Source organism: Heterocephalus glaber, unplaced genomic scaffold (genome assembly GCF_053883595.1).
Source record: "Heterocephalus glaber isolate CG9 unplaced genomic scaffold, H.glaber_assembly_v1.0 deba00000347, whole genome shotgun sequence".
Lineage (NCBI taxonomy): Eukaryota > Metazoa > Chordata > Mammalia > Rodentia > Bathyergidae > Heterocephalus > Heterocephalus glaber.
In genome coordinates this window covers 12089498-12116523 of record NW_028258143.1, presented here as the reverse complement: position 1 = coordinate 12116523, position 27026 = coordinate 12089498, and the positions used below count along the sequence as shown (strand labels likewise).

At 36.1% G+C, this 27026-nt stretch overlaps 1 protein-coding gene across 9 annotated transcripts in view; it reads left to right on the top strand.

Annotated features, from left to right (window-relative positions):
• Positions 1-27026, top strand: part of Rab3gap1 (RAB3 GTPase activating protein catalytic subunit 1) — a 163332-nt gene that overhangs the window by 71045 nt on the left and 65261 nt on the right. For 8 of the 9 annotated variants that reach the window (XM_087195707.1, XM_087195712.1, XM_004836111.4 and 5 more), the window contains 3 exons: positions 19245-19364; positions 21417-21582; positions 26335-26434. In XM_087195707.1, coding sequence (XP_087051833.1) covers positions 19245-19364; positions 21417-21582; positions 26335-26434 — 386 coding nt within the window. Of the gene's footprint in view, positions 1-3144; positions 3577-19244; positions 19365-21416; positions 21583-26334; positions 26435-27026 lie in introns of those variants that run through there. The other variant, XM_087195711.1, reaches the window with a different exon arrangement.

Below are 27026 nucleotides of genomic sequence, written 5' to 3'. Positions count from 1 at the left end.
TGTTTAGGTCCCCCACTACAGTTGTTATTGTTTATTTGGTTTTTCATGTCCATTAATATTCGTTTTGTATAGCTGGGAGTGTTTGTATTTGGTGCATAAATATTTAGGATTGTCATCTCTTCCTCTTGGATTGCTCCCTTCACAAGGATGTAGTGACCATCTTTGTCTCTCTTAATTAGTTTTGGTTTGAAATCTACTTTGTCTGCAAATACGATTGCTACCCTTGCTTTTTTCTGGGATCCTGTCACATGGAGAACTGTTTTCCATCCTTATACTTTCAGTCTATGAATTTCCTTTTGAGTTAGGTATGTTTCTTGTATACAGCATATTGCTGGGTTTCGCTTCTTAATCCATTCTGTCAAGTCTGTTTCTTTTGATTGGTGAATTGAGGCCATTAACATTGATAGTTATAATTGAGAGATATTGACTCATTCTTGCCGTGATGTTTTATTGTTGTTGGCTCCTTTCTTATTTTTCCCTCTTTCCCTTTAGTGCCTTACCTTGCATGGTGTCTTCTCTCTGTTGGGCCTCATGGAGTTGTGACCTTCATTGTCTTTTTCTAGGATATTGCATAAAATTTTTTGGAGTGCTGGTTTGGTATTCATGAAATTTCTCAGGTGTTCTTTGTCGTGAAAGTATCTAATTTCCCCATCAATTTTGAAAGATAATTTTGCCGGATAAAACAGGTTGGAAGTTATTTTCTTTTAGGGCTTGAAATACTTCACTCCAGGCTCTCCTTGATTTGAGGGTTTGTGTTGAGAAATTTGCCATGATTCTGATGGGCTTTCCTTTGTGGGTGGAGTTTTATATGCCTCACTTATCTGTATGTGCAATTCTCCACCTCTGTCTGGGAAGTTTTCTACTGTTACTTCTGTGAACATTTTTTTTTTGTATTAAATTATTTTATTGGTACATTGTAGGTATACAACACAATTACATTTCTCATTGGGAATTGTACCTTTACATAATGCATCTTGGTTCTTATTTTTTCCCCATTCCTAGCCCTCCCTTCACGCCCTCCACCCTTCCCTATTTACAAAGACTTTATTTCCATTTTTTCCATTTCTCATCATTTTTTCCTTTCCCTTCTTTCCTTTCCCCTGCCCCTCCCACTACCCCTACCCCTTTGGACCTTTTCTTCCTATTTTACATTATTGATTATTCATTCTAATAATTGGTACATTTTAGGTATACAACATAATGACATTCATCATTGGAAATTTGCACCTTTACATAGTCTCTCTTGGTTCTTATTTTTCACCCTTGCCCAGCCCTCCCTTCAACCCCTCCAGTCCTCCCTATTTACAAAGATTTTGGTCCTGTTTTTCCATTTTCTCATATTAATCCCATTCCCTTCTATCCTTTCCCCTAGCCCTCCCACTTCCTTCCCCTTTGCCCCTTTTCTTCCTATTTCACATTACCTATTATACATTTAGTCCTTATTTACACTTTCAGTTTCTCACACCAGAGAAACTATTCGGTATTTACACATGTGTGTCCTATTTATCTGTGAGCATTTTTTTTTTTTTAATGTCAATTGCACTTTGTCCTGTTTTTTCGTGGACTCCTGTCAGTCTTATGTTATTCTTCTTTGTATCATCTAGCAGCTGTTGGATTGGTTTCTCATGGTCCCTTGCTATCTTTAAGAAATCTCTGTTTTCATGGTCCTTAACTGCAATCCTGTCTTCTATATCTGATATTCTGTCTTCAGATTGTCTTAGTCTGCTCTGCTTGCTTTCAGTGGAGTTTTTAATCCCCTGGATATCTGTTTGAATCTGTTTCATGGATTCCATTTCTTTCTTATGCTGGGCATTCATGGCTTCCAGCATGTTTCTGATCTCATCTATTTTCTTGTCTGTTTCTGCTCTAGAGCCTCTAATCATGTCTTTCACTCTCCTCACCAACTCTGTATTTATCTAGATTATTCCTGATTTGAATTTTTCTGTAGCCTCATTCATCTGTTTTGTTACTTCCTGTGCCATCAGTTCAGGGTGTCCAGATGGTTGTGTTGTGCCCAGATTACGAAGTCCCAAAGACCACCAGGAGGCCATTTCCGATGTAAGCACACGAGGGTCGTTTATTCAAACTTAAGCAGGGACTCTCAGTTGTCACCAACACAGTGGATCAAGATTGAGAGCCCCGAGTTCCAAATTAGCAGGGTTTTTATTGAGATTACAGCAAGCTTCGGTCATTAGCAGCCATATGATTGGTTAACATTTAGCAAGTATGAAGTGTAGAATTTTGATTGGCTAGGCTCATTGGGGGTTGAAGGGGATTACGTATAGGTTTTTACAAGAAAAATGGGGACAAAGGTTAGTGGTCTACTGTCACGTACTGATGGTCAGCAGACATCTTGACTAATGGTCATGACCACCTTGTGTGGATAGTCAGCACATTAACAGATTGTCCTGTAGATAGTGGACCCGGGACACTTGTTTCTAGGGCAAACAGATGGCTGAGTAATGAGCTTAGGAATCTTGAGTTACAGATCATGTCTTTTGTCCCAGATTAAGCACATTTAATCATTAATTTGAAAGAACAAAGGAGACTGCTCCATTTTGGACAAAATGGAGTCATTCTGGTCTCACATTAGCAAAATGGAGTCACTTTTGGTCTCACAGTTGATTATCTGGCTTTTCCACCTCATTTCCCCCAGAATTTCCTTTTTGTGGCATGGAAGCCTGCATTTGTACCTTGCTTAAATGTCTTCTCATTTTTGTTTTTGGTACTGTCCTTGGTTTAATTCCTGGGTTGACATTTCAGAATTGCTTAATGCAGGTATCTTTGTTGCTTGTGTTTAAAACCCTTGTGGAATGATTGCTTTTCGGAAGTGTCTTCCAGATATGGCTTGTGTTTAGGTTTTGAGGCTGTAATGACTCTGAGGCTATTTTATTTTCCTTATACCAGGAAGGAAAACTGATTAGGTCAATCACAACATGTTAGGCCAAACGTTACAATCAGCAATACCATAGCCTCAAGTGCAGCTTAGAAAATGACAATTTGTGGTAGTTAGCAATCTATCACATTTATCTTTGTGAAGTATAAATCCCCTGTGCCTCTGTAGTGTAGGACCAGGCAGCAGAAGAGCCGGAAGGCGGGGTGTGTGGGGGGGATATGGAAATGGGCCTTGCAGGCGCCTACGCAGCTAAAGGGAGCACCGGATGAAGGTGGGGCTCCAAGCTGCTCCTGGGACCTCACTGAGCAGTGGACAGGACCCGGAACACAGCTGAGGAGCTTCAGGCTGCCTGACCGACCCATGGAGAGAAGCACCGGATGAAGGTGGGGCTCCAAGCTACTCCTGGGACCTCACTGAGCTGTGGACAGGACCCGGAACACAGCTGAGGAGCTTCAGGCTGCCTGACCGACCCACGGAGAGAAGCACCGGATGGAGGTGAGGCTCCAAGCCGCTCCCAGGACCTCCCTGTGCTGTGGGCAGGAACCGGAACACAGCCGTGGAGCCTCAGGCTGCTTGGCCAACCTGCAGAGAGAAACACTGGATGAAGGCGGGGCTCCAAGCCGCTCCCGGGACCTCACGGTGCCGTGGGCAGGAACCGGAACACAGCTGAGAAGCCTCAGGTGTGCCGTGGGCAGGAACTTGGTATCATTGAAAGCTCTGTTATTGTGTTTTTCGTTTAAGAGAAAAGATGTTAATGTATGGACTATTTTTTTCTAAACTAAAACCTCATTATTCAGGTTTATTTGCAGTGTTGGCACTTTGTGATAAATAAGTGGGTTTTTGGGCTAGAGTTTGAAAGCTCAGTCTCTAAAAGGTTTGTCATCATTGAACTAGGATATCTGGTAGAAATTTTTAAGCAGCAAAGTCAGGCACTGCATGGCTACTTTTGGCGGGGGGGGGGGTACCAGGGATTGAACTTGGGACCTTGCAGTTGTGAGACAGCAGAACCACTGAGCTAAATCCCCAGCCCTCATGGCTACTTTTAACTATATAGAGTGATGCAGGATTTTGGGAGGATATAGATTTTCAACTGCGGTTGGTAAATACCAAGGAATGTGATTTCTGGATCATATGATAAGAATATATTTAGTTTGGAAAGAAATGACAAGCCATCTTCCAAAGTGGTTGTACCATTTTGCATTTCCACCAGCTACAAATGAGAATACTTGTTGCTTCTCATCCTTACTAGCATTTGTTGTCAAGTCCTGGATTTTGGCTGTTCTGATATGTGTGTAATGGTGTCTTATTTTAATTTGCATTCTCCTGATACAGTATAATGTATAGCACCTGTTCATATGCTTATTTACCAACTGTATGTCTTCTTGAAAGAGGTGTCTGTTTAAGGTCCTTGGCCCATTTTATTTGAGTTGTTTGTACTCCTTATTTTTTAGTTTTAAGAGGTAGATTTATATATATATATCTTTTGCAACTGTTTTCTTCTACTCTGCTTGTCTTTAAATTCTCTTAACAGTGTCTTTTTATGGGTGGAAATTCTGACTTTCATGAAGTCTAGGCTATCAGTTCTTTCTTTCATGGATTGTCTTTGATAGTGCATCTAAAAAGTCATCAGCCTGTTGTTATCATCTAGAAGTTTCATAATTTTGTGTTTTACATTTAAATCTGTGATAAGTTTGAGGGGTTTTGTTTTTGAAGGCTGTAAGTTCTATCTAGGTTTTTTACGTATGCATGTCCATTTGTTCTAGCACCATTTCTTGAAAATTCATAACTTTCTCTTTTGTACTGCTTTTGCAGCTTTACCAAAGATCAGTTGACTCTGTGACTGTTTTTTGAGCTCCCTATTCTGTTCCATTGATATAGTTGCCTATTCTTGCATCAGTACAACACTGTCTTCATTTCTGTAGCTTCGTAGTAATTCTGGGGGTTCAGTAATGCTAATCTTTCAACTTTCTCCTTCAGTTTTTTATTGGCTGTTCTGGGTCTTTTGCTTTCCCATAAAAAACCTTTAGAATCACTTTATCAGTGTTCTCAAAATAATTTGCTAGGGCCAGGGATTTAGCTCAGTGGTTTCACCGCCTATTGGGCAAGCTCAAGGACCTGAGTTCAATCCCTGGTACCAAAAAAAAAAAATTTGCTAAAATTTTAATTGAAGATCACATTGAATCTATAGATGAAGTTGGAAGAAATACGTCTGGACAATATTAAGTCTTCTTGTCCAAGAGTATGAGATATCTCCCCATTTATTTAGTTCTTCTCTGATATTTCTCATCAGAATTTTGTTTTTATCATATAGATCTTGTATATATTTTGTTATGTATTTTTGTGTTTTTCTTTTGGGAAGTTTTTCATAAGTGGGATTTTACTATATATGGATATATTGTTTCTTAACATTTCATGATAGCCTTCGTCAGTACATTACATTTATGTGGATGATTTTGCAGCATAAAAAGATGTGATTGGTTTGAACTTTGAATTTTAAGTATTGATATATTCTGTACTTTGGCCTACCACAAAATAAACTGGAGTGGGGGCTAGAATTGGGAATTGAACTCAGGGCTTATCCTCTGAACTACATCCTGAGCCCGTTTTAAATTTTTTTGTTTTAAATTTTGAAATGGTGTCATTAAGTTGCCTAGGCTGAGCTTGAATTTGTGATCCTTCTGCCTCAGCTTCCCAGAATAGTAATATTACAGGTATGCACCACCATACTCAGCTGCCTAAAAATGTTTTTTAAGCTTTAAATGGTTTTAAAGTTTATACCACTACCTATTTGTCTTGACAAAACTGGACCTTATCAGTATTTTTTTTTGTAATAACTAGTGAGGTCAGGTATCTTTTAATAGTTGTTTAGCAGTTTATATTTTTTATTCTATGAAATGTATATTAGTTTTTATGTTTAATTTTTATTGAGGTAAAACATTTCAAAATTTTACTGTTTTTACCATTTCTATACAATTCAGTATAAGTATATTCACACTTTCATACAGCCAGCATCAACATCTGTCTTCAGAAACTTTTCAAAATCCCATTCACTGAAACTGTGCCTGTTAAACAACATGCCCCCCCCTTTTTTATAAGCCCTGGTGACCACCATTCTATTTCCTGTCCCATAAATTTGACTCCTCTAAACACTTTATATAAGTGGAGTCATGCAATATGTGTCCTCTTATGATTAACTTATTTTATATAATGAAACATAATGACATAAAACTTCACTTATGTCATAGTATCAGAAATTTCTTCCATTTTAAGACAGTATTCCATTATATGTGTTATATGTGGATATAATACATTCTGTTCACCTATTGATGGATATTTGGATTGTTTCCATGTTTTGGCTATTGTGAATAATGCTACTGTGAATGTGGAACTGTCTGCTTTCAGTTCTTTTGGGCATGTATCCAGACATGAAATTGCTAGGGTAAGTGATTATTAATGTTGAAATTTTAAGAGAAACGCCACACTGTTTTTCATAACAGCTGTACAATTTTTTCTTACCAAAAAAAATCCCAAGTTCCAGTTTGTTTATCCTTGCCAATCCATGTCGTTTACGTTTTTGACAACAGCTATCCTAATGAATGTAAAGTAATATCTCTAATGGCTTTCATTTGTTTTCACCTTAGTGATTAGTGATGTTGAACATCTTTTCATGTACTTACGGGCATTCACATATCTTCTTGTGAATAATATCTGTTCAAGTGCTTTGCTCGTTTTAAAATCTGGTAGTTTGTTTTATGTTGTTAATTTTTTCCTTTTTTTCCTGTCACCACAAATGTTTGTTGACTTGATGAAGATAGAATTTCAAGTAAACCGAGCGAGTAAGGAAAGTAAATCAGTGATTTATACTGATACTTTAAAGATCATAATAATAGGAAAAAGATGTTAAAATATAGAGAGTACATTCACTGAGGGTAAATATGGTGGTATTTGTGATAAATCTTTAAAGATTTGGATTTGGTTGTTCAGTGATGGGGGTATAGGTCAAACAGGAAACAAAGCATAGGGGATAGAAAGTATATTGCAGAAAAATAAAGTCATTTGATTTGGACAGCAAACATTTGCTAGAGAAGAGTGTTGTTTGGCAGCAGCTATCAGTATTTTTTTTTTTTTTAGCAGCAGCAGCTATCAGTATTAAAAATGCAAATATTTTTGTACTCAGCAACTGAACTTTAGAAATTTTTGTGCATACGCATTTCTAGAAATAGCCCATTGCAGTATTATTGCAACAGTTTAAAACTCGGAACAAGAGTACTGATCAGTAGGAAATTGCTCTATGGAAAGAAATAGAAAATATGTATAGTGTGATCTTTCTTGAGAGTAGGATAGTGATGAATAGATAGAACATTTCTGAAAGAGTGGTTAAAAAAAAGTTGACAGTGGTTTCACACTAGTTATAGAGGCTGGCATAGGATAATGTCCATTTGTTTTATTTTGTTCAAGGACATTTGGAAAAAAATTATGTTTTTAAAGACCTTTAGAGCTTAAGATTCACAGCTCTGGCTTCTTGCAATTACTTATTGTTACTGCTACATAATTAATTTTGATTTCAGGGGTAGGAGGGTGAAAATGAACTGAGGAAATTTTGTCATCTCTTAATTTTTCATTACTGTAATAAAATACATGAGACTAAATGCTTAGAAAGAAAAGAGGTTTTTAGGTCATGGTTCTGGAGCCTGAAAGTCCAAACAACATAATGTGAAGGTTCCCTTGACTGAGTCATCTCATAGCAAATGGTAGTACAGTAGCAGGTGTGCATGTGAGAAGGAGAGGTCATGTGGTGATGTGGGCAGACAGAATGAGGGGTGGGGCAGCTACAACCTCCTACTTACCCTACCTCATAAGGATGCTGCACTCTACACTCTACACTGTGACCCAAGCTCCCAGTCCATGACCCCTTGGGAGACACTCAAACCATATGAAAACGATAATGTCATCTAAACAGCAAACAGATTGTGAAATAAAACTTTTGTTTACTGCTCTTTGGGGCATTTCGTGAAGAAAATGTTCATTAAGCATTTATAACTCCTTAGATTAAAATAAATTAGGCAAGTAAGTAATACCTTTCATAAATATTGATTGATTGATTGATTGATTTGCTAGGGATTAAACCCAGGGCTTCTCACATGCTAGGCCAGTGTTCTACCACTGATCTACATACCCAGCCCTATTTTTTTCTAAATTTGTATTTTTAATAGTACATGTTTGCAGTGTGTAATGATTACATTCATAGTGGGGAGTTGGTACATACGCATATAGTATGTACATAATACATCTTAATTCTTTAAACTTCCTCTGCCCCTCTGTCCCTTCATCTCTTGTTCCCCCTCCCATTAGCAAATCATCTTATGTTCCTATTTCCTAGAACTATTTATTTTATTCTTCAAATTATTTATATATTGGGTTTCTCATATTAGAAAAAACATGTAATATTTAAGCTTGCATGTCTAATTTATTTAACCTTACATTCTGGTCTCAAGTTTCCTACAAATGACTCAAATTTATCCTTCTTTATGACAAAGTAATATTCAATTGTGCATAAGTGCCACATCTTTATTAATTTATCTAGGTGGACATATAGGCCACTTCCAAGATTTAGCTCTTACAAAGTGTGCTGCTATAAACACGGCTATGCATATATTACTGAAATATGATGTCTGTAATTCCGGAAGATACCTAGGAGAAAAGCTGATTCAAATGGAATTTCTATTTTTAGTTTTCTGAGGAATATTCATATTGATTTCTATAGTGGTTATTCTAGTTTACATTCCACCAACAATGTAGAAAGGTTCCCTTTTCCTCAGTTTCACTACCATTTGTTATTTGATTTCTTGATAATAGCCATTCTTTCTGGAGCAAGGTAAAATATCAGTGTTGTTTTAATTTATATTTCTTTAATGGCCAGCAGTGTTGAACATTTTTTCATGTATTTATTGTCCATTTGTACTTCTTCCAAGAAGTATCTGTTCATTTCAGTTGCCCATTTTTTGATTGGGTCCTTTACTTTGGGAAGCCTACTGTTTTTTGAGCTCTTTATGCATTCTAGGTATTAATCCTCTGTCTAAGGATGTGTTAGTCAATGCTTGCAAGACCTTGCAGGGATAGGGGAAAGCTCCTCAAAAGACTACACATGCTCTGAACCACATTTAATGCAGGACACAGAAATTTACAAAATTGGCCTACAGTGGCCACCCTGAGAGTCAAATGTAGAAGAGCACAAAAGATCCATCGGCACACTAGAGATCCAAAGGATCCAGCCCAAGGCCTGAAGCCCACAGCAATGTCCCGCAGGAGTCTGCATCAGGAGGCCAAAGGATTTGTGACAGAAGGTCAAAGGATCAGCGGTAGAAGCTAGAGTTTGCGCTGGCAGGCCCAAGGCGAGAACAGCCAAAGCTCCTTTCAGAAAAATCAGCTGCAACAAAGCTCTCCCAAGGAAAATCAGCTGAAATTCTTCCCTCTTGTTCTCTTTTTTAAAAAGTGCTTTAAACAGTTTCTGTAACTGAAATGCCATACACTGACTTCCATTTATTTTGATACATCTTTTCCCATGTCCCATGGTGTTTTAGAGGATCTTCAAGCCAGTATAAATATTTGATAAATATTTGGCCATTTGGGTATACACCTGCATAATACCTCACATCTTTCAGTAAGAAAAACATTGAAAAGACCTGACACAATTAACTAGGTACAATGATAATCTACTCCAAATATCTGCTTCTCTGAGGTAAGGGCACCACACTGGTTTCAATTAAGGAAACCGTCTTTGCAACACAGGATGGTTTTTTTATCTTTAAGTAGGGCCTAGAACACTTGGCCACTAATTAGGTGCTGAATGGCATAGCTACATTCCCAGCGTATACCATGAATTCATAGGGAATTGGTTCCAACAACTCAGGCTCCTTCCCATTGGTTTTCATAAAATGTACTTCTCTAAGTGGGGCAGGCAGGTGCTTCAGTTGAACCCAGGTACCGTTCTCTTTGGCCTCCTCCTTTTCCTGATAATTTTCCTTGACATGTTACAGGAAGCTATATTGACTCTTGAGTGTTTAATATGCTCAATACTTGCATTAATCTTCTTGGCAAATATCTTGCCCTTAATTTACTTGTTTACAACAATGCCAACAGCATGCTAGGTAACATTGTAGACTCTTCTAGTTTTCCCATGGTAACGGTTGTGTGGCATTCATTTTTTAACAGTACCCATTCCCTTGATATCTACAATGTCACCCTTTTTGATAGATACTCGTACATGTGGCCAAAGGAACAACTCAATGTTTTCTAAAAGGCTTAGAGAACATATACCAAGTTCTCCTTCTCTTTCCCTTTGTGTTCGTCATTTTGGCAAATTACTGGAAGATGGTGGTTCTGGCTGAAAGGAAGCCTGTTCTTTTATACCAACAACAATCCTCCCTAAAGGGGTCTTCTACATCCAGAACCATGCTGGCTCAGTTCAGCTGGGCATTCCCACTCAAGTTGACGATCATTTAGCCATCACAAAGGAGTAGCTGGCAAATATTCCATTTGGTAGCTTATTCACTCTGTTGTTTCCTTTGTTGTGGAGAAGTGTATTAATTTGATATCCCATTTTGTTGATTCTTTGTATATTTGTGCAATTGAGGTTTTGTTCAGAAAGTTTGTCAACACCCGTGTCTTTGAGAGTTTTACCTATTTTGTCATCAGCAGATTCAGTGTTTCTGTTTTTACATTTAGATCTTTGATGCATTTTGATTTTAGTTTACTACATTGTGAGAGCTTTGGGTGTAGATTCAATCTTCTGCACATACATAGCTACTTTTCTCAGTACCATTTGTTAAAGAGGCTATTATTCGCCAGCATATGTTTTTGGCTCTTTTTTCAAAGATCAGATGGTTAAATGTGCCTGGGATTATTGCTGCATCCTCTTTCCTGTTCTGTTGATCCATGTGTCTGTTTTTATAACAGTACCTGCTGTTTTAATCACTATAACTTTGTGATATAACTTGGCATCTGATTGTGATGCCTGTGGCTTTGCTCTTGTTGCCTAGAATTGCTTTTGCTTTTCTGGGTGTCTTCTTGTTCCTTATGACTTTTAGGATTGTTTTCTCTAGTTCTGTGAGGAATGCTATTGGTATTTTGATTGATGTTGCATTAAATCCGTATATGAGTTTTGGAAGTATGGGTATTTCGATACTGTTCTGCCTATCCAGCAACATGGCATATCTTTCCATTTTCTGATTACCTCTTCAATCTTTTCTATACTCTTTCTTCATTGTAGAGCTCTTTCATTTTCTTTGTTAGGTTAATTCCTACGTATTTTTTCTTGCTGCTACTGGGAATGGTACTGTTTTCTTCACTTCTTCAGGAATGCTATTGATTTTTCTGAGTTTATATTCTGCTACATTGCTGAATTTGGTTAATTCTAGTGGTATTGGAGGGCAATCTTTTTGGTCTTCTATGTAAAGATAATGTCATCTGTGAATAAGGGTAGTTTGATTTTATCCTTTTCTACATATATTTCTTTTCTTTTTTTGGTACTGGGGATCAAACTCGGGACCTTGCGCTTGCGAGGCAGGCACCGGAACCACAGAGCTAAATCCCTGGCCCTTCCTTTTATTTCTTCCTCTTGCTTGATTGCTCTGGCTAAATAAAGTTTGAAGTACTGTTTTGTACAAGAGTGGTGATAGCGGCTATCAATGTCTTGTTCCTGATTTTAGAGGAAAAGCTTTAAGTTTTTTCCTCATTTAATATGAGGTTGGTCATAAATGACTTTTATCAGATTGAGAATAGTTCTTTGTATTCCTATTTTCAGAGATTTTATCATGAATGTATGTTGGCTTTTGTCAAAGGCTTTTTCTTTGTCATTTGAAATGATGGTATGATTTTTGTTGTTGTTTCTGTTTATGTGATTTGCATAAGTTAAACTGTCTTGCATCCCTGGGATGAAGCCTACTTGGTCACAGTGGGTGATCATTTTAATGATTTGTTTGCCAGTGCATTCTGTTTGCCAAGTATCTTGTTGAGGAGTTTTGTGTCTATTTTCATTAAAGAGCTTGGCCTGTATTTTTTCTTTGTAGTTGAGTCTTTATCTGTTTCTAGATTCAAGGTAATGCCAGCTTCCAGGAATGAGTTTGGCAATACTCTTTCCTTTTCAATTTCATTTAAAAGAATTTGTCATTAGATCTTCCCTGAAGTTCTTGTAGAATTATGTGGTAAATCCAGTAGATCATGACCTTTTCTTAGTTCATAGGTTTTTTACTGTTGCCTTAATTTCATGGATTGTTATTGGATTGTTTGGGACTTTTTTATCATCCTGCTTCAATTTTGGTGATTTATATGTATCTCAGAATCTACCTGGTTTTTTGTTTTTTGTATTCCTGGATTCTCCAGTTTATCAGAGTACAGCTTTTCAAAGTAGTTACTAATGATCTTTTGAGTTTTGGTGGTGTCTGTTGTGAATTTGCCTTTTTTGCTTCTAATTTCATTGATAAGATATTTTCTTTTAATGGTAAGATTGACAAAGGGTTTGTCTATTTTGTTTCTTCTTTCAAAGAACCATCTTGTTGATTCATTGATTGTATTTTTTAGTCTCAATTTCATTAATTTCAGCTCTGATCATTCCTTTTTTTGTAGCTTTTGATTTGGATTGTTCTTGTTTTTCTAGTACCTTGAGGCACATCATTAGGTTATTTATTTAGTTTTGCTGTTTTTGTGATGTGGGCATTCACAGCTATAAACTTTCCTCTAGGACTGGTTTCATTGTGTCCCATAGGTAGTGGTATATTGTACTGCATTATTCATTTGATTCTAGGAACGGCTTAATTTCTTCCTTCTTTTCTGTGACCCAATTTTTAAAAAGTATATTGTTTAATCTCCATGTGTACGTACAAGTTTTGGTTTATTTTGCCATTGATTTCTAATTTCATGAAACTACGAAGTGATAATATGCATGGGCTAAGTTTGTTCTTTTATATTTACTTAGGCATACTTTATGGGCTAGCATGTGGTCTATTTTGGAGAAAGTTTTGTGTGTGTATTCTGTTGTAAGGTGGAACACTGTACATAACTAAGTCCTTTTGGAGGTATAGTTCAACTCTGATATTTCTTTGTCTAGTTGATCTATTTGTGATAGTGGGTCATTGAGGTCTCTTACTATAATATTGTTGTTTATCTGATCTTTTATGTCCAGTAGTAATTGTTTTATGAAGTTGGGTGAGCTGGTGTGTTGTGCCCAGATTACGAAGTCCCAAAGACCACCAGGAAGCCGTTTCCAGTGTAAGCACACGAGAGTCGTTTATTCAAGCTTAAGCAGGGACTCTGAATTGCCACCGACACAGCGGATCGAGATTGAGAGCCCCGAGTTTCAAATTAGCGGGGTTTTTATAGAGGTTACAGCAAGGTTTAGAGATTTTCCACTTAGCATTTACAATGATTGGTCAGCGCTTAGCATGCATGAAGTGTACATTTCTGATTGGCTGAACTCATCAGGGGTAAGGGGTGATTACGTATAGGTTTTACAAAAGAAAAGAAGGACAGAGGTTAGTGGGCGACTGTCACATATTGATGGCCAGCAGACATGGTGACTAATGGTCACGACCACCCAGTACTGACAGTCAGCATGTTGACAGATTGTTCCTACAGATAGTGGGCCCAGGATGTTCATTTCCTGGGTAAACAGATGGCTGAGTAATAAACTTAGGAATCTTGTGTTACAGATTTCGTCTTTTGTCCTAGATCAAGCACATTTTAATCATTAATGTGAGAGGACAAAGGAGACTACTCCATTTTGGGCAAAATGGAGTCATTCTGGTCTCACATTAGCAAAATGGAGTCACTTTGGTCTCACAGGTGTTTGGTGCATTTATATTTATAATTGTTATTTCTTCCTATTGAATCGTTCCCTAAAGCAGTATGTAATGACCTTCTTTGCCTCTTCTGATCAGTTTTGGGTTGACATTCACTTTGTCTGAAAATAGCTCCTGTTGCATGGATGGAATATTGTTTTCCATCCTTTCATTTTTAGTATAGAGTTTTAGGTTTAATGTGTTTCTTATATACATCATACAGTTGGGTGTTGTTTTTTATGTGTCTGTCAGTCTGTCTTTTGATTGAGGAGTTGAGACCATTCACATTGAGAGTTATTACTGAAAGATATTGACTTACTCCTATAGTAAAATTATTTTCCTGTTGATCATTCCCCCACCCCCGTGTCTTTTTAACTACTCACCCTACCTGATGTGTTCATCCCACTAAGACTTTTTGGTATCATTGGCTTTACTGTGTCATTCTAGCATATCTTTGAGAATGGGAGGCAGTGCTGGTTTATTAGTCATGAATTTCTTAAGGTGCTCTTTATCATGAAAAGATGTTGTTTCTCTATCAGTTTTGAAAGATGGTTTTGCTGAATATATTAACCTGGGTTAGAAGTTGTTTTCTTTTAGTGTTCAAAACACTTTACTCTATGCCAGTGATAGTGAACCTTTTAGAGACTGAGTGCCCATACTGCAAGTCAAAACCCACTTATTTATCGCAAAGTGCCAACACTGCAATTAAACTTGAATACTGAGGTTTTACTTTAGGAAAAACAACTGTTATCTGATGCATGACTGCTGGGGTGACTTGGCTCACCTGCCAAAAAAGAGGGCTGGCTCTACGTGTCCCCTGTATGCATCCCATTGATTCAGCACCACTGCTCAAAACTCTTCTGGCCTTTAAAGTTTGTGTTGAGAAGTCTGATGTAATCTTAATGGGATTACCCTTATAAGTGACATATTGCTTTTCTCTAACAGTGCTTAAGATTCTGTCCTTGTATCAGCTTCTTAGGATTTTGACTATGGTGTATCATGGAAAAGTTTTTTGCTGATGTTGTTGGTTTTTTGGGATTCTATATACCTCAGTTATCTGTATGTTCATTTCCCCGTATTTGGAAGGTTTTCTGCTCGTCTATAAAAAATTTTTTTATGCCTTTGGTTCTGTCTTCTTGTTTTTTACTAATTCCATTTAATCTTAAGTTAATCTTTTTTGCATCTTTAATAGCCATTGGATCCATTTTTCGTGTTCTTTTGTTTTTAAGGTATCTCTGAATAATTGGTCTCTGACAGCAGCCCTAATAGTTCTGACACTGTCATCACATTGATCGCTTCTGCTGCTCATACTTTCAATAGATCTTTTAATCTCCTGGATTTCTGTTTATTACCTTTTCGTGGATGCTTAGTTCTTTGCTAAACTGGTCCTTCATGTTCTGTCATTTTGTGTAACTCAGCTAGCTTTTTATTTGTGTCTTCTGAAAGCTCATTGATCGTTTTATTGTATAAGTCCTAGATTTACCAGTGAGTTCCATTCCAGGGAAACATTTGTAAGTCATATTCATTTGTAAGTCTAACAAAGTGAGTTTTATACTGTATTTTCACTTTTGTTGATATGGAAAAGTTTTAGATAACTTAATAGATTGAATATTAAGGTAGTTGTAGAAGCAAAATAAGTAATGTGTTCTTTTAAGATTTGCTTTTCCTGTAGCTCCTTGTTTAAGGTGAGGATTATCTGACTCTAACCAGTAAATTCATTAACCTAACAAAGTTACCATGCCAGGGTGAATTTACAATGTATATGGCCTATCTTGTGTCTGTGACTTGTAAATAGGAACTGGAATTGTATTTACATATCAAAGACCACTAGGGATGAGATAATGGCTAAAAAGGTTATAAAAAGGGAAATGCTGAACAAAGGGGGCAGGATACAGACCAGACTGGTTTCTGGTGTTCCCATCCACTCTGGAGAAGAAATTTTATTATTTTATCTGAATTCTGTGTCTGTGTATTTCTTTCCGAGATTTCTGCAACACTGTTTCCATGGTTATTTCTTTGCACTTCCTAGCAGTCTGCTTCCCATCACCTCTGCTTTTCCTCTTGCTTCTGGACATCTGGGCTCTGATTGAGCACTGTGCTACTCTGCACTATCACACTATGCAGTAAGCACACAGCAGCACAACCGTGACAGTGTCTGGCAGACACGTGAGCTACTTGTGTGATTTGTTCGTATCTACGAATGTTCCTAATATTAGGTCCATTTGTATCTGTGAAAGTTTGCAACTAGAATGTTTGTAAGTTGGAGACTTAGGGTATACATTTTCTGGTAGTTATATTATCTTTGAGGTTACCAAGCACTTTATTGATCTGTTTATTGTTACTGTTGTTTCCTCTTTTATCACCTCATATAATTCAGCTATTTTTGCTTTTGACTTCCTCCCCATCAGTGCCCCTTGGATCAGTTTTGGGGAAGTTGGGAGTTTATGGAGGCATTTTACTGTCTTGTGTTCTTATGTTTTTGTTGTGCTGCTGTGTAAAGGTTGAGGGTTTATTATATTTGAATGACTCTGTTGCTAGTGTGGAGATCTTTTGAATCATTATCTGCTTTCCATTGATGTCCTCTGGGATTGGCTAACTGTAGACGTTTGCCTCCATTACAAATGATCCCTCTGTTAATTTGGGGGAAGAATGCAGTGTAATTGGCCCAGCATCTACTTCTGCAGAAGTGAACCACAGTATTTTTGATGACACAAAGACAAACTGGATATTGGCATACAGTAAGAGCGCAATTAATAGCAACAACTATGCCAGTCTCTCCAGGTATAGTGCACGTCTGTAATCCCAGCACTTGGGAGGCTGAGGCAGGAGGATCCCTGTGAGTTCAAGGCCAGCCTGAGCTACATAGTGAGTCCATAGCCTGCCTGAACTACATAGTGAGACCCTGCCTCAAAAAAATAAAAAAAATGCCACCGTGGCAATGGGAATGAATCAGCAACAACAATAGATTCAAAGACAAACTAAATATTGACATACCAGAAGAACCAATAAAAGCTACTGGTACCCTTAACAATAGAAAAGAGATCTGCAATAATAATGTAGACACAAAGACAGATTTGTTACATACAATATATATCTACTAGATCCAACAACTGTACCACTATTAACAATAGAAAAGAATTCAAAAAAGTATAGCATAAAGTCAACTAAATATCTAAAGATTAATAGTAATACTAATAAAAATGGAGGGGTAGAGAAGGGGAACATTAAGCTGTACAAAATGGAAAGAAGACCAGGAGTGAAATAAAGCATCCTATTAAGGATTAAAAATTGTTAGAATTAGATAAAAATAACAACAAAAAAAACACAAGAAAAAGGGAAAAACAGAGCAAAAGAAAGACAAAAAAGAAAAACCTTCAAGCCAATGAAGAAAAAGAGAAGTGAACCCAAAAAATAAATTTGTGTTTTTGAATGAGTGGTTCTTTGCAGGGCCTGTAATACTTGGATCCACCAGATATGGGGGAGGGATAATGAGTTGGTAGTAAGTCCTGTTTTGTTTCATACTTACCTTTTTTTGTGTGATTGCTGAGTCCTACCTCACCTTTCCTTCTTGGTGTGATTGATAAGTAGTGTCCATCCTAGGGCTGTATTAACTCTAGCTATACCCAGTTTTTGTCTCTTGTGTACCCCACATAACTGCTTTCTCTGCTTACCTTTACAGCCTGTGGATTTGTGAAGTGTCCCCCATCCCCACTCCAGAGGGCCCTCTGTTTACATATCCTAGACTGAGGCAACCATCCAAGCCATGGTTTATTTGTGATCTTGTTGGCAGATGGGGAAAGCAAACAGATCACTGAGTTCTGTGCCGGATGTAGTCAGCAGGGTCTGTGTGTGGAGGGTCAAGCAGTCTGCTGGAGTTAATGCCAGCACGTTCAGATCGAGCCCATTCTGAAAACCACACACAACCGGCCTGGGTTCTTGTCAAGAGAGTCCAGGAACCCTATGTTCTTCCCTGCTTGAGTGTAAACTCAATGGGTCTGTGTCTAGCCTGTCCCCTTGTTGAAACTGTCTCTTGTGTCCACCAGCTCCCACCCAGTCATTGTGGTACAATGACCCCAGAAACTCTGAAGTTTAGTTGTTCTGTAGCTCAGTCTTAAACAATTAACCCCTTCCCAAAATGCCTCCTGATTAAACACTCAAACATGGTAGACATTACACTGGATTTCTTCTCCAACTCTTAACCTTCCATGAAGTTCAAAACCTGACACTGTTTTTACAGTTTACAGTAGCTGTGGGCTTTTCTTAGGGCTAGCACTGCTGTCCCTGTCAGTTGTTTCTCCCTGGAGCTGGGGAACCTCTCTGGGCTGACCTTGTTTTAGAGTAGATAGGTGCCCCTTGTTAGGAGCAAGGGTTGGCACTAAAGCCTGCTTTATTTTCTCATCATTGGGTTCAATTTCTCTGTAGTTTTTTTTTTTCCCCTGCCTTTTCTTTCTTGATTCCTGGAAATCTACTTTTTTCCTTCACCAAGTTGTTTTACAGATGTCTAGATTCCAGGTCCTGGAGAGGGTGTTTTTGCTCCAGGTCTTTACTCTGCCATTTTATTTTTATTTTTATTTATTTTTTTAACTCTGCCATTCTTAATCTTTACCCTTATTTTCTTTATTTAAAAAAATATTAAATAAAAATGCATTAAGGTGTGGCTAGGAGATGAATTTTCAGTAGGCAAAAGCAATCACCAAATTGACCTTACATTTTTTTTTTAAAGCTTGGCAGCAAATTTATTACTTTAAATTACTTGAGAACTAAATGAAAAATCAGTATAGATACCATAGCAAAAATAAGATATTTTCTGAATGTCTCTTGTCTAAAAGTGTTATTGAATACAATAATTCTTTAATTAGGATACTCTGTAACCATGTTCTTATGTACACTGTGGATGAGAATTATTTTCCTGCCATTTAGATAATGTTAAACTTTACTTTCTACATTGATATATGCAGTGCTGTCAATTATTTAAAGCAAGATGTTAATGCTTGCTTTCTTTTTTCTAATGTTGTAAACTTTTAAGGCAAAAAATGTTATTTAATGGTCTTTCCTTTCTGATTTCAGCAAACTGCTTCTAATTTGTAAAGAATAGAGGAGAGATAGTAGATTGATGAAGGAAGTGCTTCTCAACACATTCTCACTGTCTTGAACCATTGGTGGTATGTCCATGATTATCCCATACTGTGGCTTGTACCACTGGTGGTACAAACAGATCTGATCACTTTTATGGGTCTTTTTCCCAATAAAATTAATAAAAAGCCACCCAGTGGGACAGTCATGCATGTACCACTGGTGGTTCAATCTCCCCAGGAGAGAGAGATATGAATTATGGCCCTGTCTTGAATGTGTTAAGGAAAATTCAGGTTGTTGTTATTTCATTTGTCACTGGTCAAAAAATACCTGTCATGTAAATCTGAATTGTATTTCCTACAGGGACAGTTTTTCATGTTTTTCAAATCATATACTTTTATATTTTTCCCACTGTTTAATGCAATAATTTTTCCTTTAAGGTATGGCCTACGTGAGTTTGTGGTGATTGCTCCTGCTGCACACAGTGATGCAGTTCTCAGTGAATCTAAGTGCAATCTTCTTCTGAGTTCTGTTTCGATTGCTTTGGGAAACACTGGTTGGTAAGTGGACAGTCTGAGAATCCTAGACAATAACCTAAAAACTATTGTTAGTGATGGGTTTTTTTGTTTGTTTCGTTTTTTGGTACTGGTTATTGAACTCAGGTCCTTGCACTTGCTCAGCAGGAGGCAAAACCACTGAGCTAAATCCCTGGCCCTGTTAGTGATGTTTTATGAAGATAAATAGTTATTAAGTGTTATATTAACTATAAGTTTGAACTTAGTACATGTACTTGTATATCCTGAAATTTGGTATATGAAGGCAAAATTAATGAAACCTTTTTGGACATCATTTCTTTGATTTTTCTTGTTTTTTCTTCTTTGCAGTACTGAAGAGTGAACTGAAGGTCACTCTAACACTTCATATTTTTCATTTTTAGACAAAGTCTGAATAACTTGTCCATGCTGTCCTTGAACTTTCAATCCTCCTACCTCATCTTCCCAAGTAGCTGGGATTATAGGTGTGCTCAACCAGGGCCACCCAGAAGTCATCTTAGTGAAATATTCAATGTATATGTGAAAGGAAAAATAAATTGTACTATCTTTGCACTCTGCTTAAAAATTTTAGTTTATTAAATTATACTACAAAATCTAATTTTAAAACTTGAGGACTTCTAGGCATTATTTGGAATAACTTCCCAAAAACTTAATTATAAATATTTTTAGGCCTTATTCTTAAATGGAAATATTGAAGTACATGAAATTTTCTAAATTAGTATTCTGCTATTTTGAGTTGTATTTCATTTGTGTATCAAATAGAGTGTAAATGTCAAGTTACTAGGGAAAAGTAAATGTATTACGATGGGTGCACTTGGTAGTATATCCTGTTCTTTGTACTATATCCTATATTTTGTCATGTACACTGAATAATTTGAGGGGGTTTTTTTCAATAAAAGGAATGGTTGGAACATTTACTAATGTAGCAGCATTAACTTGGGAATATATTTGTATAGTCTTTTCTTTTTATTTGAGGTAGTTATGTTCTGTAGAGTTACTACAAACACTATTATTAAATCCTGAACCGTTGTTTCTAGGAGAAAGTACAGGATTAGGTTCATGCAAACCCCTGGTTACAACAGTGTGTGTGTTTGTGCGTGTGTTGTGAGGACTGAACCCAGAGTCTCCAGCATAGTAGGCAAATGCTCTACCACTGAGCAACATACCCAGTCCTGGTCACAACATTTTTGTCAACCAGTTGATGTATGACCTTGTTTTATGTGTGTTTCTGTTCAAAAATATTTTTGATTCATTAGAATTGAACTCAGACCAATAGCACTATAACTCATGCCTGAATGGAGTTTACCTAACACTTACATTTTATCTATGAGACATATCACAGTTTTCTTTTACTTGAGAGTATTACCTTCAGAACTGTGGTTTGGGGCCATTTTACAGAGTGAAATCAACAAAAACATAAAAACCCCAAAAATTGTAGCTCTAAGTGGATCATGAAAAAGATAACTTGTTTATAGCAAGGGAGAGCATTACCTTACTTGAATTCAGTGGGAACATGCTTGTTGAGTTACCCAGAGTTTTGCTGCCCCGCAAATGTCTGGAAGTAACTGCATGTGTTGTGAATGTTGATTTGGGAGTTAAAAGTAAATTTTTGTGAGTAGGCTAATTTGCAGGTATGGAAATCTGTGAATAGTAAGAATCAGCTGTGTAAATGTTATAATGAGAAATATTTTACCACAGTTGGCTTAATTTATATTATTTAATACCTATCGATCAGGTTTTATCATGAATTTGGAAAGACTGATAATGATATATGTAATTATTGTTAAGAAAATTTTAATCTGCTGTTTTATGATCTTAACCCATTCTTGACAATTTCTGACTAAAATGCTACTAGATGATCATTTTCTCAGCTTTTTAGCACAAAGATAAAAGGAACTAAGTATCTTCTTTGTGCATAAGAATCTGTGTTTGGAGAATATTCCTTATTTAGATCTTTCAGAAAATTGAGATTAAAATATCACAGGAAATTTTTGAGTTTATGGAGTTATTAAATTTTAATGAACTTGCATTCTTTTCATATTTAATCATGTCCTGCAGTCAGGTACCACTGTTTGTCCAAATACTTCACAAATGGCGAAGAATGTATGTAGGAGAATGTCAAGGTCCTGGTGTCCGAACTGATTTTGAGATGGTTCATCTTCGAAAAGTGCCAAATCAGTACACTCACTTATCAGGTCTACTGGATATCTTCAAATCAAAGATTGTGAGTTGGCATTGATATTGTCAGTCTTATTTGGGATCCAGATAAAAGTAAGCCATTTGATAATTTGATCATATAGAAATATTTCTCTATAATATGAATAGTGTAACTGTTTAGAAGGCTCTAATTGACTAAACTACTATGTATAAAGAAACAAAATACCCAATTAGAAAGTCATCTGTTTTGTTTGTTTAGTCTATTAATATTAATTGACCGTGTTCTATCCTTTGTCTTCTAACAGTGATATTGCCATTCTCCCCAGCCTAAAGGGCTTCAGGTGGCTGCTTATTTGGGATACTAACTGAGTTCCTTGGGACCTGAACTCTTTGGGTTCTGAATTGCTCTCTTTTTGTCAAATCTGTTTGATTTGATTTTTAAATAGGATGTACTGAATATATATTTGGTGTTCTATTAAAAAAATTATCACAGAGGGGCTGGGAATTTAGTCAGTGGTTTCACCACCTGCTGTGCAAGCACAAGGACCGGAGTTCGATCCCCAGTACCAAAAAACAAACAAACAAATAAAAATTATCACAGAGATAAAGAGGATTGCCTATGCTACTCTCGGAGAAAAATTAGGGTGTTGGGTACAAAAATTGATATCACCTTATATAAGTGATCAAACTTGATTAACTGATATCAAATAAATTAATGTTTATGTACCAGTTAAAATTAATTAAATCCAAACTGTCATCACGTAACTTCTGATGTAGTACGCTGAATAGGATATATCTTCACCTATGTGGCATTCCTGCCAAAACATTTAACATAAATTAAAACATGAGGAAACAATCATGTTTCCAAAGTGAACTCTATTTTGCAAAGCGACTGGTCTAGACCCCTCAAAATGTTAGTATCATGATAGTCAAAGTAAAGGCTGGGAGCTATTTATATTAAGGAAGACTAATGAGACATGACATCTAAATTCAGTGCATGATTCTTGATTGGATACTTGATCAAAACAAAATAACCATTAAAAACCTGATTTGAGATAATCATGTTTTAATTTGGACTATATATTAGGACATACTATCTGCTAAACTTTTTGAGTGTAATAACTGTTATGACTGTGTAGGAAGATGTCTGTTCTTAGGAATTACATGCTAAAGTATTTAGAAGTAAACTGTAATGATGCCTACAACTTTTTTTTTTGCCTACAGCTTTTTAGACGTTCAGTCAAAAATAAAATACACTTAAATGTGTGTATCTGTGGCAAAGCGTTAATGGCTGATATACTTCCTGAAAATTATATAGGTGTTCATCGTACTAGTTTTCCTACCTTTTTGGAGATTTTAATGATTTTTGGGTTTTTTGGTGGTTTTCTGCAATATACGACGTCCCCTAGGATAACACTGTCTGTTGAAAAAACATCATACTAGTTTTCTTTTCCTGAAGTGTGTATATATATATTTTTGGCAGACTCTGTTTATTTTCTGTGTAGAGGTCCTAAACACTGTAGTAGTAGGATTATCACCATCTAGGTAAATATTTGACATTTAAAAAAAATAATTCATGTATCATGTTAGGAAACTGAAGTAAGTCAAACCTTCATATTAGCCTTCATTCCTTTTTTTCAAAACTACTGCTGTTTATGATTATTTCCATTAAAAAATAGATGCATGTATTTTAGAGCCTTTCTTTAGGTATGTAATTTTCTTTTTAAAAACTTTTTGGGGCATGAAATCTATAAATACTGCTTAATTTTATATGCATTTTTGGAAATTTTTGAGAAAGTCAAGTATGTTAATTTTTACTGTTTTCTTTCTTTTTTTTTTTTTTTTTTTTTTTTTTTGGTACCAGGGATCGAACTCAGGACCTTGCCCTTGTGGGGCAAGCAGCAGAACCGCTGAGCTAAATCTCCGGTCCTTCTTTTTCTCTAATATGAAGTCTATATGTATAAATTTGTAAATTTTTAAGGTCAAATTCTGGTCTGATACAAATAACTTACTCTTACGATCTGATGATGATGTTCACTAATGTTTTCTTTTTTGTTATTTCTGTGTGTAGCTCAGCCTCTCTGTTTTAAAAAACTAGAAACTATCTTGATTTGTCAACCCTGGCTTATGTTTTGGCTATTTACTAGTTGTGCCTTTAAAACAAAAGTATAGTTTATCACATCATCTGTCCATTAAAATTTTAACAAAATTTACTCTTCGGATACTAAATCAGCCTTGATATTTATTTGTAAAGAATTAAACTTAATATAGTTCAGACTTTGGTTAGGTACCTTAAACATTTTTACATAGTTAAAGCTACCCAATATATATATATAGTTCTTTTCTGTTTTAATGAAACTTTTTTTTTTTTTGGTACCGGGAATCAAACTCTGGTCCTTGCGCCTACACAGCAGGCAATGAAACCACTGAGCTAAATCCCCAGCCCTAAAGAAACTGTCTTTATAAAAATTACTTTTAAACATTACTTCTTTGCCCCAGTGCACTCACCCCCCACTGGGAATTTCATTTTATGAGATCTAATTCTTAGATAAGGGTTCCCTTTGAAAGGATGTTTTCCCATTTCTAGTCACATAAAATACAAATTTAGATGCTCTTCTGGCGTATACCTAAATATTTAAAAACTTCATCCCACCCTAGTGATCTTTCCTTTTTCAATTTAGATATTCTTAGCTCTTTCACATTGTCATTTTATGGTTTTATAATCTGTTGATTTAATTGTCTCTTTTAGAACTGCATTCTTTTTCATGTTTGGGACATTTTGTTCACAGATCATTTTAAATAAGGGTTTTATTTAAAATTTTAGGGCTGGGGATTTAGCTCAGTGGTTTCGCTGCCTGCTGAGCAAGCGCAAGGACCCCAGTTCGATCCCCAGTACCAAAAAGCAAAACCAAAAAACCCCCCAAAAAATAAAATAAAATTTAAAACTTTCTCTCTTGTCCATTCTTTCTAGTGGTTTTACAATCTTGTGGTTGCTTTCTACTTACAAAATATTTCAGAACCAAGTCTTAAAATGGCATTTGGAACCTCTTGTTCCGTGATGATTTTGAGGTATTGCATATCTAGCCTTAGAACCTTAGGTTGCTTGCTTATGATGTGAGTGTGACATTTTCTTCCTCCCTCACACAATTATTTCCCTCAGGCCTATACTTTCTAATAAAGCCTTTGTACCAAGCAGGAGTGCCCTTCCGCATTGTCTTACTTAGGCAGAGAGACATCCAGTCCCATTTAATGCAGTCTGTAATCCTATGATGTCACTGCCTTCTTTCATAACCAAAGCTCAGTAGGCATGTGCCTAGAGCTCCACTTATTCCCTGGATTTTCTGTGCCTTTTTTAGGATACAAAAAGATATCTATGTCGTGTTTGATCCTAGCTATTTCTTTTCAGATGTCTTTATATTTATCTACAGTGCTTTGTAATTAGGGCAAAGGTTATTTATCAAAGTGACCGTGTTACTGCTTCCAGACTATTTGCATGTTACTGTGGCTGAACACTCATTTGATATCTGGACCTGCCTAAAAGTGTATATATATCCTGACTAGCCAAATTTTACTTTGCTTATCTAAGACACAGCACCCTAAAATTGAATTCATTTTTAGGAATCAGTCACCTGATATTGTGATTTCAGGATGAGTTTGTACATTCAGTTAAACCTATTAATGACATATATCCTGCTCAGCTACATATCACTTGTTTATTCTTTTGCTACTCAGAGTGTAGTCTCCAGACCAACAGTGTTATTAGCAACACCTGGAAACTGATTTGAGATGGAGAAGAACATTGAATGTGCATTTACATAAGCTGCCTCGGTGGTTCTTGTTTAAGTCCTGTCCCACTTAATATATGGCATAGATGATATTAGATGATAGTATTAATTTTCATGATATTTAGTGAACTTAAAGATGAATCTTCTTTTGTTAACTGATCATTAATACAGTGTAGTTTGTATGAGTGGCTTTGTCTTAAAATTCAGTGAAATATTCAATACTAGCTTTAATTTTAGCTTATTTTCATTTAACTTATGCATATGATCTCCCCAAAACTAGTTTTACACTTTTAGAAAGTTTATTACTTTTTCCCCATATTCAATTTCAAAAGTTTATAGTAAAAATTTGTATTTTATAATCAAATTGTAAAAGATACTTTGAAAGATCATTTTTCTTAATAGAATTTAATATTTCCTTAGTATAAGAAGTTTTAAAGTAATTTGCATTGTTTTTTAAAGTGTTCTTTTGCTTGCTTGTTTTTGTTTTTGTAGTAGGGTCTTACTGTGTTGTCCAGGCTGACCTTGAACACCTACATTCCAGGTATTCTCGTGTCTTGCCCTCTCAAGTAGTTGGGACTACAGGTGCACACCACTGTGCCAAGCTTAAAGCTTTTTTTTTTTTTTTTTTTTAAACCACATGACCTTTTCATCAAAAGAAAACATCTGTGGAAGTAGTGTATGAAAATTGTAGAATCTCTCAAGTACAGAAATACATGGACAAATTATAGAGTGATTCTTTGGAGAGTTTATTTTCCCATTTTTTAAAAACCAGATCTCATATTTACCAGTACTGTTCCTTACTACAGGGTCTTCCTTCTTATTTTCTAAATTTTGCACCTTTTGGCCCTAATAACTTCAGTGACTTTTTTTCCTTGTTAACGACTAGATTATGTACACTATTGTCTTAACACTATAAACTGAAAATCCATCATAAGAGTATTTTACCCATTCCATAAGTTTGAAGTTTTGATGATGAATTTATTAAAACAAGGAACCAGCATTTACATGATACTGTCTTTGAATGTATTTCCCAGGGGTGTCCTTTAACTCCATTGCCTCCAGTTAGTATTGCTATTCGATTTACCTATGTGCTTCAGGATTGGCAGCAGTACTTTTGGCCTCAGCAACCTCCAGGTGAGAGAAGTTAGAATTGTATTTAACTTATCAAATATGAATGGGAAAAGGAAATATATTCAGAAATTAAAATTTACTTAACAGTTTTTCAAGTGTTTTACATTAGAAATATTTGTAATTCAAAGTATAATTTTTGACCTAATTTTTTTCTCTTTGACAATCTGTCTTTGAAAGCTAATTATTTATACAGCATCCATTGCTGTGTAACATTATGGGCTGTAAATTACTTGAGTGAATGATTAAAATGTCTGTGTTTAGAAGGGTTTTTTTAACAGTATAATAAAAGAAGCCACTCTCATAAGCTAAGAATAGAATGCAGAAAACCTTAGAGTTTGAAGGGAGCTAAACAAAGAAAATACTTATGTGTAGACATACACAGGGAAAACTATAAAATATTTTACTTTAACTTGCATTTTATGAAAATGTTATCAAAATTAGCTTTTGATGAACTAATTCATTTAATAATCATTAATTATTAGCCTATAATAGGTCAGGTTGTGCAAACAACACAAGTATGAACAAGACATCATCACTAAGGTTCTTGAAAAGCTCAGCCTGATGGTCATATACCCTAATTGAAGTTTTGATTTCA